At 41.2% G+C, this 18,986-nt stretch overlaps 1 protein-coding gene across 1 annotated transcript; it reads right to left on the minus strand.

The window, feature by feature from the left end:
- Positions 1–9,306: 9,306 nt before the first annotated feature.
- On the minus strand, positions 9,307–10,585 carry LOC121462086 (DNA-directed RNA polymerase II subunit GRINL1A-like). The gene has a single exon (XM_041673487.1). The coding sequence runs from the start codon at positions 10,568–10,570 to the stop codon at positions 9,491–9,493; it is 1,080 nt and encodes a 359-aa protein (XP_041529421.1). The 5' UTR covers positions 10,571–10,585; the 3' UTR covers positions 9,307–9,490.
- Positions 10,586–18,986: the final 8,401 nt, after the last annotated feature.

Raw genomic sequence — 18,986 nt, forward strand, 5'->3', positions numbered from 1 at the left:
CGATTTCATGTATGCAAATTTCACACAAGTTGACTAACCTGTACCAGAGATGCTTAGGGGCAAAACTGTTCCCTAGCTGTGGGACTGTGAGTGTGAACTGCATGGGGCTGCACAGTGAAACCTCCTGGTCTGAAGATCTAAGATGAAACTGTAGTGATAAGTCCCGCCCTTTAGGCTAATGTTTGCCTATAAATTTGGCGAACGTGCTCCCAGCCATTTCTTCTGCTTTCCTGGTCTCGGCGGGAACGGTGGTTCTGTAAGTCTATTTTGCCATTAAAGCTGTATATATATTTTTACAATCTGTCTTCATTCGTTTATGCCGTTACATTTTGGCGTCCAATGTCGGGCTATTTTGCCCCCGACTCAAGCGGGTAGCCCACTAGATAACACAGCACCCTCCCGGGTGCTGTTGTTTAGTTTGTGACTCCCCAGTGCGGAGTCCGAGACACACTCGGCCACACAGGCCCATTCTGCCTGCCTTGGCTAAGTTTGCAGCAGAACCCTATGGCCTGAATTAGCAGAAGCTCAAGTACCTGCGGTTTTGCAACAAAAACCACCACAGTGGCTGATTTGGTCTGATACTAAGTGACTTGGCCGGGCGGTGGTGGCGCATGCCTTTGATACCAGCACTTGGGAGGCAGAGGCAGGCAGATTTCTGTGAGTTCAAGGCCGGCCAGGCGGTGGTAGCACATGCCTTTAATCCCAGCACTTGGGAGGCAGAGACAGGCAGATCTCTGTGAGTTCGAGGCCAGCCTGGTCTACAAGAGCTAGTTCTAGGACAGGCTCCAAAAACACAGAGACCACCACTGGCAGGAACCGATCATTGCAGGTAAAAAATTTTTCTTTTATAAATAAAATGCCTGAACACGTTACTGTTCAAGAATTTAACAGTTTTTTTAATTGTACCATGTGGGAGATTTTACAAGAGGTGTCTATCACCCCACATCTATGGATCCTTCTGGGATTCGTAGTTTTCATTGGCACTAAATGGTTTGATAATAGAAATATGATAAAGTCTTTACAAGACAAATCCAGGATTCTTAAGGCAGAGATTGAACGCTTAAAAACAATTGAGAATGACAACAATCTTCTCAAGAATCAGTTTGAAATTCTCCAGGCTGATGTTAAGGAGAAATTCATTACTATGGAAGAGGGAACAGCTGATTTGGATCGTAAGCTTCAGTCCCTTTCTGTAGGAAATGAAACATTAACTGAGAGAATCAAAACTGCTGAATGTGACAATCGGATTTTGTCTAAAGCTTATGACAGATTTGCAGAAATATTGTCAATACAAGAAGGCACGGTTTATGCCATAAAAATTATGACCAAAGATGAGATGTTATCTCTAATGGACAAACTTCATACTTTAGAATCCTCAATGAAGGCTTTGGAACATAATTCTGGACAGGAGATTCAGACATTGCAGAAGGCAATAGTGAATAGAATTGAAAAGATTGAGGAATTTCTAAATTCTGATGAAGAAGAGCAAAGGGTAGAAAGGCAAATAATACACAAGAAATTTCCCAAATCTATAGTATACCATTACATGGACGACATTTTGTTATCCGATTCAAACATGGATGCCTTGAACAGGCTGTTTGAAGAAATAAAGATACTTTTACCTAAATGGGGATTGCAAATTGCTCCTGAAAAGATTCAGAAGGGAGATTCTGTTAATTATTTAGGTTATAAAATAGGTTTGCAAAAAATTAAGACACAAAAGGCACAAATTAGAAGAGATCGCCTACTGACTCTTAATGACTTTCAAAGACTGTTAGGAGACAATTCCAGTCTACGACCAGCTATTGGGATAACACCTGATATAATAATTCATTTGAACAAAACCTTGGATGGTGATAAAGATTTAAACAGTCCCAGAGAATTAACAGCTGAAGCAGAAAAGGAACTGACAATGATTGAGGAAAAATTACAACAGGCACATGTGGACAGGGTGAATCCAGAGCTCGATTGTATTCTCATCATACTATCATCAAAAATTTCTCCTACAGGAATTTTAATGCAGACAGATGATATTATCTTGGAATGGATCTTTTTACCACATAAACCAAGTAAGAAACTAAAAACTTATGTTGAAAAAGTCTCTGAGTTAATTATAAAAGGCAAGCGGAGACTTTGTCAACTAGCAGGCATAGACCCCGCAGAAATTATAGTGCCTTTCACTGCTGATGAACTAAAGAAATTATGGGAAGATAATGAACCATGGCAAAGAACTTGTGCTAATTTTTTGGGAGACATTAATAACAACTATCCAAAAAGCAAGCAGCTTAACTTCATAAAGAGAACTTCTTGGATCCTTCCTCGAATCGTCTGTGATGCTCCAATAACTGGAGCCCGTACATTCTATACTGATGCCAATAAATCAGAGAAGGCAGGTTACAAATCAGAAGACTTGGGTAAGGTGGAACAAAGTCCTTATGATTCTGTCCAGAAGGCAGAATTATATGCCATTCTTATGGTGCTAAGGGATTTTAAAGAACCTATTAATATAGTTACTGATTCACAATATGCAGAAAGAGTTATTTTACATATTGAAACTGCTGAATTTATACCTGATGATACTGAACTAACCTCATTATTTATCCAGGTTCAAGATTTGATCAGGAACAGGCATTGCCCTTTGTACATAACACACATCTGATCCCATATGGGTCTGCCAGGTCCTCTAGGACAAGGTAATGCAGAAATTGATCAATTATTGATTGGTAGTGTGCTACAAGCCTTTGAATTTCATAAAAAAACATCATGTTAATAGCAAAGGTTTGAAGAAAGAGTTTTCTATTACATGGCAACAAGCTAAGGAGATTGTAAAGAAATGCCCTACTTGCTCTTTCTATAACCAAACGCCACTGCCTGCAGCGGCTAATCCAAAGGGCACCCATAGAAATGAAATCTGGCAGATGGATGTGTTCCACTTTGCAGAATTTGGAAAATTAAAATATGTTCATCACACCATTGACACTTATTCAGGCTTTCAGTGGGCAACTGCTTTAAGTTCAGAAAAAGCTGATTCAGTAACCACTCATTTATTAGAAGTCATGGCTATCATGGGTATACCTACACAAACAAAGACGGATAATGGTCCTGCTTATGTCTCTAGGAAAATGAAACGGTTTTTTGATTATTACAATATCAAGCATGTTACAGGTATACCATACAATCCTACAGGTCAAGCAGTCATAGAAAGATCAAATCGAACTATAAAGGATATGTTGAACAAACAGAAAGGGGTGGAAAACACCCCCAGAAATAGGTTACATAATGCTTTGTTAACCTTGAATTTTCTCAACGCTAATGAGAAGGGAACAACGGCTGCATAAAGACATTGGATAATGGAAAAGTCTACTGAACTAAATCAACCAGTTTATTTCAAGGATGTGCTGACCTCACAATGGAAGCCAGGAGATGTGCTGCGTTGGGGAAGGGGTTTTGCTCGTATCTCCACAGGTGAGGAAAAATTGTGGATACCATCAAAATTAATAAAGGTTCGGTTTGAAGAAGAGAAGCCACTTGGGAAAGATAAATAACAATTCATTCACAAGGATGGCGAGCATACTGATGGCAAGAAATACAGATAGGTTGAAGACAGGGTTCTTTTCTTATCTCCACAGGAAAATACTCATCTTCAAAGAAATTAAGGGACCCTGAATATTTAATTACTGATGGGTGGACACATTTTGTAATTATTAATTATATATATATAAATATATGTCTTATTAAACATTTCTTTATAAATATGTAGAGCTGGTTTTGGAGTTGGACTATGGCTCAGTCCCTCTTCAATCCCAAGCCTGTTGATAAGAGATATTTCAGAGTTTCTGTCTCAGGTCAAGATCCATGAAATGGGACAGAATAAGAATAATTATGTACTTGATAAACTTTCTTTGCTTTTCTTCATATCTGTGTCTTTCTTTATATGTCAGTATATATCCTTGTTGTTAAGGTTTAAATTTCCCATAACAAACAACTTTCCCTACAGTAATCTTTAAAGGTTCCAGGAAGAAGATGGGGCCCCATAACAACAACTCCACCTGGTTGATATGACATCATGATACTGATAGCGCTACTACAAGACCTGCTTTGGGTACCAGCTGCACAAGACAGTTCCAACTTGGTTAGCTGAAATGGTGCACATCTTATACAACATTTTGGCCAGACCTGCACAAAATACTCAGAGACTATTTGCAATTTTAAAAACATTGATTTGGGAATTTTACCATCATTTGCTTTCACAGGAGCCCCTAAGAAGAATGTTGCCCCCATGTCAGCTAGAAGCAATTTTAGAGGACGATGTCCCCTCTCCCAAAAGAGTTTGCCCTCAGGGTTAGGGACATCTTTTAGTGGTTGGTTTAGGGTTGAGGGGATGGGGAGATATTTTATGGAATTAGGGGTATTTTCAAAAAAAGGGGGGATTAACTGGTTTGATGGGATGATTGGTATTTGTGAATTACTGCTTTTAGAAAATTGTATTGGTACTGTTTCCTGTATATTGATATATTGAATATTGAATGTGAGTGTTCCTACCTCTATTTTTGTATGAGTATGCTTATAACTTTGTCTATATTGTATTGATACATCTACCATATTACAACGTACATTTCTACCTCTGATACTATTTATATAATAACATTGTTTACATTTGATATGTAATGACATTGCTTACAGTTGAAGATCATTGTCTTCATATATTGCACAGTTGTTTATTCTTTTAGTCTTCAAGATAGATAGTATAATCTTCATCCTCTTCGAAGAGCTGTAGAAAATGGCCTTTAATCTAACCTAGAATTCTGTGCCAACGAGACACAATTACTCCTGGCAATGCCACTCTACTCCCGAGAGAACGTTGAGCACCAAAGACACTCCACTGGGAGCTTGTCTTCTTGGCAGAACTGGCCTTTGGATTAAGAAAAGCCCATACCTCAACTTCTGACAATGAAACAGGATTGTCTTATCCTGCCAAGACAGGGTAGGATAGTTCTAAGAAAGTTCCTTGCCTTTAATAATGTTATGTCAGTTATGTTAGGCCTTAGCCAAAGTTGGTTGACTCAACATTGCAAACGAAACTTTGGGTGATTGCCCAGATAGTAAGTTGTCTCTGTCAATTGTTGCACATTTTGGATATATCTCGTTTGTTAAGTAATATTTATTCCCTTCTCAGATCTTTGATGAAGTTGAAGATTATATAATTGTAGTTACTCTCTATATTATTTAGACTCCTTGAGATAGAATGTTTAGCAAAACTTTTGTTCTCAATATTGTTTGTTATATTTATTATTTGTTATTATTGTATATAGTTGTATTTGGTTTAGTTCTGTCTTATTTAGACAAAAAGGGGAGATGTAGGGATAAGTCCCGCCCCTTAGGGGGCGTGTTCGCCTCGGGCTAATGTTTACCTATAAATCTGGCAAGCGTGCTCCCAGCCCTCACTTCTGCTTTCCTGGTCTCCATGAGAACGGTGGTTTTGTAAGTCTATTTCCCCATTAAAGCTGTATATATTTTTACAATCTATCTGCATTCATTTACACCGTTACATCCCACAGTAGGTACCATAAGAGCTGGGTTACAGCCATGTGCCCGCAACAGTACCTATACCATGAATGCTGGGTAATAGAAAATCCGTTCCAAAAGTACATACACTATCAGTTCGGGGTTATAGCTATAAGCCTACCATTGTATATACACAATGGAGGCCAGGTTATTGGCATGATCCATCCACAGTGTATGCAGCTTGAGTTTGGAGTTCATTATGGCACAGTACATTCACAATGAGAACATGGTTGAGGACACATGTCCACTACACTATTTTCAATAAGAATGATGGATTAATGGTTTGAGTCTCATACAGCAGATCACCAGAAGTGCTGCAATACAGCTGTTCAGTTACCATTGTAAATGCACGATTAATGCTGAGAGCTAGACATAAGAGCACCACAGTACATTCTGGGATGTATGTATGACCCTGTCACAGTACACCACCATGCATGGTTGGAAACGTGTCAGCCCTCCACAGTACATGCACAGAGTGTTGGGATACAACCACGAGCCCACGATAGTGCTTGTACCATGAAGGCTTGGATATAGGCATGAGGCTCTTGCTGTACACACACGACTTGCGCTCAGTTACTGGTTTGAGTCTCACACATAACATTCACAATGAGTGCTGGATTTTAAGCATGAGCTTCCCTTTAATGTGCTGGGATCATGGTTGTATCTAGCACTCATGGTTCATGTCCTGCTGGAAGCTCTTACTTAAAACCAAGAATTCATTGTTCGTGAATTATTGTGGGCTTATGGGTGGAAACCAGCACTGAATGTGAATGTACTGTGGGAGACTTAGATGAGTCTCACAGAACTCATGGTGCATGTGCTGTGGGAGGATCATGCCTAAACTCCAGCAATAATGTGAATGTACTGAGCGAGACTGAAGAACTAATGGTTTATGTGTGGATGGAGACTCACATAGCTAACCTATCACTCATGGGGCAGGTACGTCAGAAGTTCATGTCTATATCCCACCACGCACTGTGAATGCACTGCCCCAAATGCAAACCAGTAGCCCAGCACTTCCACTGCATGCACTGCAGGAGGCCGACACAGCTGCAGCAGCACTCATGGTGCATATCCTGTGTGAGACTGACACTTGTACCAGCAAGCATGGCGCGTGCACTGCAAGGTGCGTGCAACAGTCTTATGAACCAGCTTCCAGGCTGCTGACAGCACTGAAGGGAAGTCCACAGTGTAGCACAAACTGACACTTCTTTATCTGAGGGCTTAGGAAATGTACACTCAGAGCTATTTTGAGGGATTCCTTCTTTATTCTCTCACGGTGCTTTCATGATGCCCCTTTGTTACCCTCCCTGCTTTCTCCATCTCTCATTCTAACTCTGTCTTTACTCTTGATGTTTCGCTCCTGATTCTCTCATGCATGATGTTATTATTCTTCTAGCCCATTTTAACTCCTTCTCTCATGGTTTTCCTCTGATGCCCCAAAGTTTCTTTGTTCTTCACAGCTTAGATATCCAAAATTTTTTTCAAGCAATATACATCTTATTTGACAAAAAATATCATCTGATGTCAGGATAAGATCTGGAGCACCCTACACATTCTTTGTATTAAGGCATGGCCATGTTTCTTGGTCATTAAAATGGGTCCTTGTCTTGCTTCATGCCATGCTGTGGTCCTGGACCCTTTGTGATTAGGATTGTTCTAGGTCAAATGAGATGAGGGTGTGGCTCAAATGTCCTTGAATTTAAGCTTGCCCCAGATGCCTTGGTAATTAGGGAGCTGCCACGCTGCCAATGATGTCCCTGGATCTTTGTATGGACTGAATGTTTCTGTGTCCCTTCTGTTTTACATGTGCTTCCAAGCTTTGAATTCTCAGATTAATGTTTTTAATTTAGAGTACCTGTTAAAGCCAGAAAGCATGAAATGGACCCTTAGAGGAGAACAGGCCTGGAGGGAGTGGGATGGCAGAAGAAATGCACTGTGGACGGGGTGAGGGAATCTTGCAAGTGGAAAGGTTTAACCAGGGATGGAAGAAGTGTGGTGTTGGGGAAAGGGGTAACCAAAAGTATGCATGGAGGAAAAAATCCTTTTAGACAAATATTACATTTTAAATTGTTTAAGTTTAGCATGTTAAGGTTCTTGATGCCAACCATATAATGTTAAGTTTAATGTTGGGAAATCACATAGTAAAAGGTAAGAAAATGACCCAGAAAATGATCCTCTGACCTCCATACATGGACCGTGGTTTGCCACCAAGCCTAATGAATGAAGCTGCATCCTTGGAAGCCTAAGTAAAACAACTGAATGAAGTAGCCCTGCATGCATGGATAACGTTCCTCTCAGAAGATTAAGTTTACCAAACAAAGACCCCAATACTATAGGATAGTTCCCTCTGAGGTGTGAAGCAAGGGGGGGGGGGCTACTGTCAAACATTACAAGCTCTTGCCAATGTCCTCATTTACACATGAGAATTAGATTGTAGGACTCTTCTGAACACACTGCACACTTGGGATATAGGACATTTAGAAGTCATGTTGTGTCCATGCTGGCTAGCTTTCACAGTACTAGAACTTCTATGCAAGCTACTGTATGAGGGAAGTTGGCAATGATTCTACCCATCTGTAGACCCTGCGTGTGACAACTTGCCTGGCAAGATATTCTCTGTGTGTTGACTCTTATAGGAACAATGAAATTTGTGATTTGATTTTAGGTCTACCACACAGTAGGGAACTCTTGGCTGGTTCTGTAAACTTGGTTAAGAGCCCAATGACTGAGGCCATGGTGATGTAATATGACAATATGTCTTATTCTAGAGACTGAAACATTTGCTTGACATCACAGCCAGAGTTCATAACATATCTTGAGGTCACTTAAAACATAAGGCTGCTATCCTACTGTGTACTCAAATTGATTGTTTAGCCAACTTTTAAGAGAAAAATGTAACAATTACGACCACTTTCCTTGGTCTTTATAATAGCTGCCTCTTACAAACTAAACTAATACTTAATTGTAATGTTAAATTATGTCTTTTTTTTTGCTCTGATTGGTATTTTATTTCTCCTTTACAGGTTCCACATAATAGACAAAGGTTTTTTGATAACATATTGTTATCTTTGCTGGAGATGATCATATGATCATTCTAAACAACACAAATGTGTACATACAAGAGACTGAGGTTTCTGCAGCCTATAAACACCTCTTTGGGTTTAAAAAGGAAAAAAAGCAATATATGACAATTCAACCGCAACTCTCAGAAAAACACGTTTCCTGACCAAACATGAGCGCCCTGTACATGGACCTATCATCAAAGACAGCAAGGTGCCGGGGGAAGCCAAGAGCAGCTCCTCACACCAGCTCAGAAGACCCTCCCCATCCAGTACCTCCTCAAGGTGCTCCATCTTCATCACAGGAAGATAGCGGTCACCCCAAAAGAAGACAGGAGCAGCAAATAAACATTGTTGTAAAATCTGAGTGTCTTCCACAGTATTTCACACCAGCATCTCAGGAACTCCATGCAAGCATGCGTACCATTTTCTAGATTGCTCCCTTCATTTCTCAAGAAAGGGAACCAGGTCTTCCTAACTGATTTTAGGTGCCTGGGAAAACTAAGTATTTCACCAGAAGGGATATAAGCAATGCTATTTGATAAGAGTAAGAATAAGGAGAAAGCAGCTATCTTAAAGAAAAGTGTGCTCTACTCACAGTAAAGTATCAGACCAATGCACAACATACTGCAAAACTGTAATACAACACGGTCAAACACAATGGCAAATATGAAACTGTTCAAGCACATGAAGATCATCTTCGGAAAGACAAGCTGGGTTCTTATTTGTAGCTACCTTTGTGTAACTTTAAAAACTGTTGTCCCTCAACAAGGTCTGACACTGATCTTGATACTTGTTAGGAAGTTTGCTATGAGGCAATGGTGGCTCAACAGTCAGGTTCAGAGTTCGCCTGGTGCTCATCTTCAGAATTCATCCGAGGACTGGGCATCATCTTCATCCCTCACTTCTCGGTATCTCCCTGAAGACTCCCCTTCTGGATTGTAGCTCTGCATTTTAATGTTCAGTCTCTCAGCTAGTTTCTGTGCTGCGAGCTTTGCCTGCATCTCCTCGTAATTTTGCTTCTGTTCTTTCTGCAGAGCCAGTGACTCTTCTATGGAGAGCAGCTGTGCAGGTAGGTGGTGGAGCGGAAGGAGGCGTGCTGCTGTGATGTCATCAAGATGCTGCCTAGCCCTGCGTCGCTGCTCTTCTGAAGAAGGAGATTCACCCCTCTGACAATGACTTGGTGAGTCACTCTGTTGAGTGGGTAATACATTGGTCTTAAACTTATGAGGAGGGGGCACTGGGTTTTTGGCTCGCATTTCTAGCACTTCCATGTAATGAGGCCTCTTAGGAGTCTCTCTCTGGAGCCCTGGCACGTTCTCAGTGCTGGTGTTTTCTTCTGCGGGCTCACTCTGGTCTGCAATTGTGATCTTTTGCAACTTAGTGAGAAACAGACTGTCAATGCCGCTGGAAATGTCTTCCGCTTGACTTGAAACAGGGCGCTGGGGGAGATGTTCGTTAACTTCAGATGAGGGTGCCCTGGCTTTGCTGCCGGGAGCTGCACCCGGGTTCACTGTGCAGCCAGCCTCCAAAGTCTCTTCGTTGCCTCTGGGAGTGAGATGTGCAGGTCCTTGTGTTTCTGAGGTTGTTCTGAATGATTTGTCAGGAACTAATGATGAAGTATCAAGCATCAGGTCAGAATTCTGGGCCTTGTCTACGTCGGTATCGACTCTTGTGGCTGCTTGTTGCCTTAGCTTACAGTCTACACTAACAGGATGAAACAGTTCACTTCTTGCTCTAACCTCTTCGTGTTCTGCAATGGCAGCTTTCAGTTTGGCGATGGTGTCTGAGATCTTTTTACCTTTGTCGGGCAATTTGCAAATGAATTTTTCGTTGCGCAAAAGTCTCTCCTGGCGCCTCAACCTCTCCCGCAGCTCCGCCGCACTCCGCTGCCCCAAGTCCTCGGGAGCTGGGGGCTCGAAGCCGCGGGGCAGCGAGAACATTGTGCACGGGCTGAGGCTGGCGCGGCGGGCAGGGTTCCCCGGCGGGGCCCACAGCGGGCGCAGGCTCCGCGGCCTGCGGCGACTCTGGTGCGGGAGCGGGAGTCGCCATTTTCCCGGAAGAGCGCGGCTTCTTCCAGCCGAACGGAGTTTTCTGGAAATCAATTATGTCTTTTTCTGTGCCCCTGATCCAGAACAGTTCATGTTTATCATTTGTATAAAAGAGCAAACATAGAGGTTGAAAACACTTCTAAATGAGTATCCACCAAAACAGTTGGGCACAGCAACATTACTGGGCAATCATGGTATTTGTAATTTCTTTTTAAGGCTGGGTAAATTGGGTTCAGTTGTGCTCACTACCTTAATCCCTTGTAAGACTCCATGAATGATTTCTGTAAAGTACCCCACTCCTTCCCCAGATGATTCTTATGGGGAAATTCAATAAAAGAGAGAGCAAGAAAAGGGGCAGACACACATAGGGACAGACAAAGACTCAGACAGACAGACAGACATAGGGACACATGTAGGGACAGACAGACATAGGGACAGACAAAGACTCAGACAGACAGACAGACACACACACACACACACACACACAACCAGACAAAGGGACAGGCACACTTCTTCAGAAAGGCACAGATTTGGAGGGAAGACGGGGAACATGGAGAAAATTCAAACCTGGAAATGACTCCCAGTGGAAGTGCTTTTATTTCTTTACTGCCATGCTGATGCAGTATTGGTGACTCTGAGTTAATCACTGATGTGATGAATCCACACAATAGGCCCTCTGTTGTTGATTTGTTAAAATTACATGGCATCAAACTGCCTTCTACGTACTCTCCCTGACACCTATACATTTGAGCAACTGGGATCCCTAATGAGAGAGACTTCTTTAGGAAGTGGGCTCTGCTGACTGCACAGACTCACACCTGGCCAAAGTTTAGAGAATACATAACTGTGCAGTTCTCAGACCTCAGCAGGACACCTGAACCACAACACGCTGCAAGGCTCAGGGACAATTTTGGAAGTGAGAGGCAGAGGTTGAAGATTGTTTCTGTGAAATGGTGTCCAGGACACAATGATAATCACACACAGGAAGGGGCTCATAAGGCCCCACCTTCAGTGAGGGACTTTGCTCACTTAATATGTGCTGGGTGATGGAATGTCATAAAAAGTAAAGAGGGAATGCAGGTAAGCAGCCACAGTTTAAATCTATGGATGTTAAGGCCAATAGAGTAGTTCGAGTGGTGTTTTCACTCATGTGAGAGCAGTGTGAGAAGGGAAACCTCAACATGACTTGTCTGTGCCTTGGAAAATCCACTAAAATTCATTGAACTCCAGTTTCCAAAACTGCAATTGCAGGCCCAGATACCCAGAAATGGGCTCAACCTGGACTTTTGGAGGCTTTCTGGAGGGTAGATAAATCCAACATTCCTTAAAAACTTGTGAAGCTACTTCCTCTTCTCAAAGGGGTCATTTCTCTTCTCACTGGCAGTAGGAAAAGTTGACTATCTGTGGTGGCTATTACTATAACAAGGTACAGACTAGCCTCCAGGTCCTTCAGTAGCACCAGTACCCACTGTGCATGTCAGAGTCCATGCTCGTGTTCTAGGTCTTCTACCCTGCTCCCCTACCCTAAACTCCCTCTAGTTCGGAAGCATCCCTCTCCCAGCTTCTCATTCTCTTCCTAATCCTATCTCTCTGTCTCCCCCTGTCTCTATGTTCCTCTCCCTCTCTCTGTGTCTCCTCTTCTGTCTCTCTCCATCTGCCTCTCTGCTCTGCTTCTGCTTCTATCATAGGCAGGTGCAGTTGACTATGTTCAGCCAACATCTATTTCTGCTCTGAGTGATTTGATGTGCCACTGTCTGTTCTATCTCTGATAGCTATAATAGAAGCTTTCTCCTTAAACGTGTCACCAAGAGGTCATGCCATCAGCTTGTACAATACAAAGAAATAGTTTAAAATATTTTCATAGTATATTTTAATGAAAAGCTACTAAAAACTTATATACAAAATTCAATATATACTGTATCAATTTTCAGAGAAATATTTAACATTATAATTTCTATTTTTTTTCTGAGAGTAAGTACAGATTTTATTTATTATTATTATTAAAATTTTTCACCTCCTCCCATTTTCTTCCCCTTCCCCTCATTCCCCCTCCTCCTCCCTCTCCAGTCCAAAGAGCCGTCAGGGTTCCCTGCCCTGTGGGAAGTCCAAGGTCCTCCCTCCTCCATCCAGGTCTAGGAAGGTGAGCATCCAAACAGACTAGGTTCCCACAAAGCCAGTACATGCAGTAGAATCAAAACCCAGTGCCATTGTCCTTGGCTTCTCAGTCAGCCCTCCTTGTCAGCCATGTTCAGAGAGTCCGGTTTGATCACATGCTCCATCAGTCCCAGTCCAGCTGGACTTGGTGAGTTCCCCTTAGATCAGCCCCACCGTCACAGTGGGTGGGTGTACCCCTTGCGGTCCTGACTTTCTTGTTCATGTTCTCTCTCCTCAGCGGTAAAAAACAACGACATCTTGAATTTTGCATGCAAATGGATGGAAATAGAACACACTATCCTGAGTGAGGTAACCCAGACCCCAAAAGATGAATATGGTATGTACTCACTCATTAGTGGATTCTAGCCATAAATAAAGGACATTGAACCTATACTTCGTGATCCTAGAGAAGCTAAATAGGAAGGAGAACCCAAAGAAAAACATATAGTTATCCTCCTGGATATTGGAAGTAGACAAGATAGCCAGGCAAAAATTGGGAGCTTGGGGGATGGGTGAGGTGGAGAGGGGGAGAGAGAAGTGAGAAGGGAAGGATGGGGAGAGTTTGGGGGAATGGGATGGTGGGGATGGAGGAAGAGTGGATATGGGAGCAGGGAAGTCTATATCTTAATTAAGGGAGCCATTTTAGGGTTGGCAAGAGACTGGAATCTAGAGAGGTTCCCAGGTGTCCAAGGAGATGTCCCCAGCTTGTTCCTTGAGCAACTGAGGAGAGGACGCCTGAACTGTCCCACACTTATAAATATCTTGCATATCACCATAGAACCTTCATCTGGCAATGGATGGAGATAGAGACAGAGACCCACATTGGAGCACTGGACTGAGCTCCCAAGGTCCAATTGAGGAAAATTTCTAAATTTTATGAAATATTTCTGACAGATTGTCACTTGAAAGCCAATGTAATAATATCATAACAACATCATTTTTAAAGGTGTCTTATATCTTTAATCGTTCAAAATAATGTACAACAGGTTAATAGTTTTTTTTTTAGAATACCAAAAAGGAGGTGGACTAAGAAGGAACTAGATTACATATATATATATATGAAGGAACCAGAAATACATTATAATTTATTTTTTATATATTTTTATAGTATTCTTTCATCCCCTGCAGTACATTCCACATGCTTCCTCAAAAAGAGTTTTAAAATCATGCATTCTGAAAATATTGAGCTCATTTAAAAGACCAGGTATTTTAATTGTACATATATAAATATATAAACCCCCACACACATAAGCCATGTTGATTCTTATATTCTAGCCCTAGCCTCTTAGCCTCAACAACTCTCAGTGGAATTTTTCATTCCTGAATGTTGAACAATAGCGTGCCAAGGAACCCATACATATCTATATTTGTATTCATAAAGATGTGGCAAACTCAGCATCTAATATTTGTCATCTTTTGTTACAAATGAACAACTCTACTCCTTTTCTGGAAATCTCATGAAATTCATTCTAGGCAGAAATTGATTTCAATATTTTATCGGATGGCAGAATAATGAATTTATTGACCTCTTGGAAATACTTTTGACCCTTTGCTCCTTTCAACTCTCCATTACAGTTCCTTAACCTCCTTAGAATTCCACACAACTAGGAGGCTTCTGATCAAGGAGTAAGAGAGAAAGTCCAAGTAGCAAAGTGTTTTTGTTTATCTTTCAGAATTTATCAGTGTATTCCACTAGATAAAGTCAAATTCCTATTGACTTGTGTATCCCCTTGAGTTGTGTTCTCTCTCTGGGGATGCATGTACAGTACATGTTTAAATAGGTGAATGAAAGTTTAGCAAGCTTTACATGTACTGAAAGCATAATAAGGTCTATAGAATTAGATAAGATTTAATGTTTTAAACTGGCCAGTAATTCAAGGAACAAAACACTATTTGTAATTTATCTGCAAAACTGGTGAAAGATGGATGTTATGTCTCCCTCCCTTTTTTAATAACTCACTTAGTCCAACTGATAATGTCCACATGCACTTGGCTGTGGGGGATCCTACTGGAAGTCTTACTCCTTAAGATAAATGACACAAAAATGGGATGAGGACAAGTTAGGGGATGGGATGGAGGCAGAGGACAGGGATGGGGAAGATATGAGCAACATGGATGATCTGAATTACATACATTAAAATGTCAAAGAGTAAACTGAAAATATTCTTCAAACAATAAAAGGAAAAAAAAAACCTCAAAAAATATTTCTGACACTTGATGACAGGAGCTCTTCATAGGTTGTTCAGCAGAAACTAAAAAGAAAAGCAAGAATTATCAGTAGTATCAAGAACATCATTGGTAGCATCGTCAAGATAAGCAGTAACAGAGGCATCACCCATAGAATCCTATGTAGTGTCATGTCACAATGAGTAAAATTGTATTTGAGAATGGTGAGAATGTGGAGTCTTGTTTCATTGGTTTTATTCTCAGAGGTTGTTTCTTTTGGGGTGTTTGTTTCCAAAATAATGCTGTCCACATAAGTCACAGTGTATGGACACAGAAAAATAACAACTAATATCTAACAGTTACATTTCCCTGCTTCGCCATTCAGAAAATACAAGTTTCACATTAAGAGTGAAAATAATTTCCTCATTCCAGCATGGGAGGCAACTGTGTGCTTACCAACTTTACTTGGTCAGTTTGGTTGGACTAAACTGATTGTGTTAATTTTATGTGATGCATTTTCAATATGACTAGAAAAGATAATCATTTTTTTCTAGTTATAGGTAATATCTAAAGAGTCCTATACAAAGTATGAAATTTATTTATCATCATGCATATTAGAGCCAAAGAGAATTGGATTTCCCGCACAGAAATATTTATCTATTTTAAGCCATTGGTGTGGTCTAACTTACCTTGTTAAGCTCCTTTAACTTTAACTGTGCAGGATTTCTAAATTAGGTTCCATACCCACGGCATCGTCAAAGCCACCAACTGCAGCAACCACATTGACGATGTTAGGAGGAGCAAGGATGTGGTTGCTGCCCAAATTGGAAAAACCATGACGGGAGTATTTGCTGCATAGCTGGTGCCGTGAGCAGGACGTGAAGCAAGAACCCGCATATGAGCATTCTGAGGGTCCAACGTGTCACCTGGGATACAAACAAGAGCAGATTTCTGGTCAGTAGTGAAGCTAAGACACTGTGTTCTCTTCTAAGCAGGTATCAAGAACAGGGTCAGAATGTTGCACAGGGTCCATGGTGTCACCAGTGTGGCTACCAGGAGCAAGGTCAGGGACAGCATGTGTTCTCCCCCTTGCATGCCCAGTATAAGTACCTAGAGGAGGTGTGTGATCCACGCTGGTGTTGTTAACAGTAGTTTCCTCAGATGATGGAATATTGTAACCTCTTTCACTAACGCTGATGGTGTTAACAGTAGTTTTTTCAGATGACCAACGATTGTCACCTCTTTCACTAACGCTGGTGTTGTTTACAGTAGTTTCCTTAGATGACGATGACTGAAGATTGTCACCTCTTTCACTAACGCTGGTGGTGTTAACAGTAGTTTCCTCCGATGACTGACGATTGTCACCTGTTTCACTAACATGAGAAGTTGATGTGGCATCGGCATGGGCAGGAGGCTGGGGCACGATGTCATGCATATTAGGTGGAGGAAGGAAATCTTCTCCCTTCTTTGTTTCAACCTTTAAGGAAATTTTGAGATGTTAGATTTCATTGAAAATCTCACTTATTTTTGTTCATTTTAGAACTTATCTGTTAATGTCAGGGTCTTGATTTAGAGTCCCCAAATGTTTGTTTTCTCAGGCTAATTTTATCACATAACCGCTGATATCCTGAAACTTTTGCTTCCATTGGTTTAGTCAAAGGCCCAGAGTTTGAGAATCTTAAAAGGGGATCTATTCAGCTTTATGCCTTCTTTTCTACTGTTCTTTGCTACCGCTCTATAAAAGAAAGATGGAAAAAAAGACACAATGTGTCCTCTCCTGTCTTTATGACAAGGATTTTACATTCCATCCAGATTAAGAGAATGTGACAATCGGGGGCTTTGGAAACAAAAAGAACCTCGCTCTTCTGCACCACACTACTGCTTTCCCCATGGCTTTCACAATTGCCCATTAGGTTCCCGGGATAACAGAATAGTGAGGGTGACTTTTGAAATGCATGAATAAAGTGTGCCACTTCCCACAGCACATGGAAACTATGGGGCTGAAGGAAGGGTTCTGGGAGATGCCATCCAAACTCTTACTCCTTAGCTATGACTGTTTTTATATATGGCTGATGAATGCAATGGCCTGTTCCAGCATCTCTGTGGTGGCTTGAATGAGAACAGACTCATGGGCTCATATATTTGAATGTTGGTTTCCAGGTAGTGGAACTATTTGGGGGGAAGGATAGGGGGTGTGGCCTTGTTGGAGGAGTTGTGTGGTCTTGGGTTTCAGAAGACTGGTACCATTTCTAGTGAGCTCTTGGTTCCTTGTATAGATTTAAATGTAACTCTCAGCTGCTGCTACAGCACCATGCCTGCCGGCCTCAATCACGGTGGTGATGAAATTGTATGTATCCCATTGGAACCATGTGCCTTACTAGACCTGCATGGAGGTGGGTGGTCCTTGGACTTCCCACAGGGCAGGGAACCCTGATTGCTCTTCGGACAGACGAGAGAGGGGGACTTGACTGGGGGAGGGGGAGGGAAATGGGAGGCGGTGGCGGGGAGGAGGCAGAAATCTTTAATAAATAAATAAATAAATAAATAAATAAATATATTTAGGAAGTGCCAGTTTTGAAAATGCATTTGATGCTGTTTGTCAGAAGGAGAGCCTCCCCAACTTTTATTCCAATTACAAATAATGATGCTAGGCCTTAATCATTCATGACATCTCAGGGAGACTCCTAACTTAGCAGTCTATGTTTACCTTTCTGTACCAGGTTTGAGGAGGATTTGTGCTACTTATGTGAAATACTCAAACGTTCCAGAGCTTACTCAACATGATCAAACAATGTAACGTGGAGATGGTAAACAAAATAGCTTGAGAAGCATTGTTTGTAAAGGAAAACAGATGAGGAAGTAACATACTACATGTGTGTCCGAACTGCTCAAGGGCATCATGTGAAAATGTTCAGTGCATTTGGTTTCCTTGAGAATGATGAGCGTGAACACATCAAAGCTAGAGATTTGTGAGCCTTAGACACATTTTCACACGCCATATGTTTCACTCATTGCTTCATCATTAACTAAATATGCTTAAGCCAGTTATAAAAAGGGAATGAAAGGGCCACATGGTACAAGTATAGTTTTCCAGGACACATGTCACATGGAAGTTAGAAACACTGAAGATGACAGAGAAGACCCTGAAAATATTTTCCTTATATGTTAGTTACACAACAGGAGTGCCAATGAATATATAGATACCATTTATTATCTGAATAATCAATATTGTATCATCCTAAAAATTACTATTGGAGTGTGTGTTTGCTTGTGTGCTTGAATTAATATGCCTGTTTGTGCTATGCTAGTGCGTGTGTGTATACGTGCATGCATACATGTGTGCGTGCACGTGTGTGTGTGTGTGTGTGTGTGTGTGTGTGTGTGTGTGTGTGTGTGAAGGGCATAGGATAACTTTCAGGAGGCAGCTCTCTGCTTTCACTGGGTGAGACAGGGTCTCGCAATGTTTCTGTGCTAAGATCTCATTTCTATTAGTGACATTGTGGTTTGTATATTGTGGTTTGTATTCTAATCCTTTGCATATCCAAGATGTTGGTCCCTTCACGCCAAGGGGAACACTCCATGGTTGCCACACTCATCACATTACCATTTACTTTCTGTATCAAACTAAAATTTTGACATTAGTCTAAAATTTGCATTTGTATTAATCATGTCAATTTATATGCTAATGATTTTTCACTGAAATCTTGGAAGATGTCTGGCAACTGAATGTCTGTTTATTAAAATCACTTGAGATCTGTCTCCCTGCTAAGACCTCCCTTGACCAATGACTCACTTTGATCATACATAATAGCTAATATTAATTCAGAAACCAAGTTGGATTAGGCTTAAAAGAAAGAGCATTTGAGTTTGGTTCTGACAATATTAAAATTACAGTTACTAATGGTTTTATTAAGTGTCATAATTATGTCAAGTCTGCCCCTGTCTCTCCTAATGTTGAATTTAGATGGTTCAAGGTAACTAGCTAGTT

The sequence above is a fragment of the Microtus oregoni genome, unplaced genomic scaffold (assembly GCF_018167655.1).
Source record: "Microtus oregoni isolate MIOR12 unplaced genomic scaffold, Mior012 000001F_ref0000356, whole genome shotgun sequence".
NCBI lineage: Eukaryota > Metazoa > Chordata > Mammalia > Rodentia > Cricetidae > Microtus > Microtus oregoni.

Excerpts from the sequence above, each read along its gene's own strand:
- LOC121462086 (XM_041673487.1), bottom strand. The coding sequence starts at position 10,570 with ATGTTCTCGCTGCCCCGCGGCTTCGAGCCCCCAGCTCCCGAGGACTTG.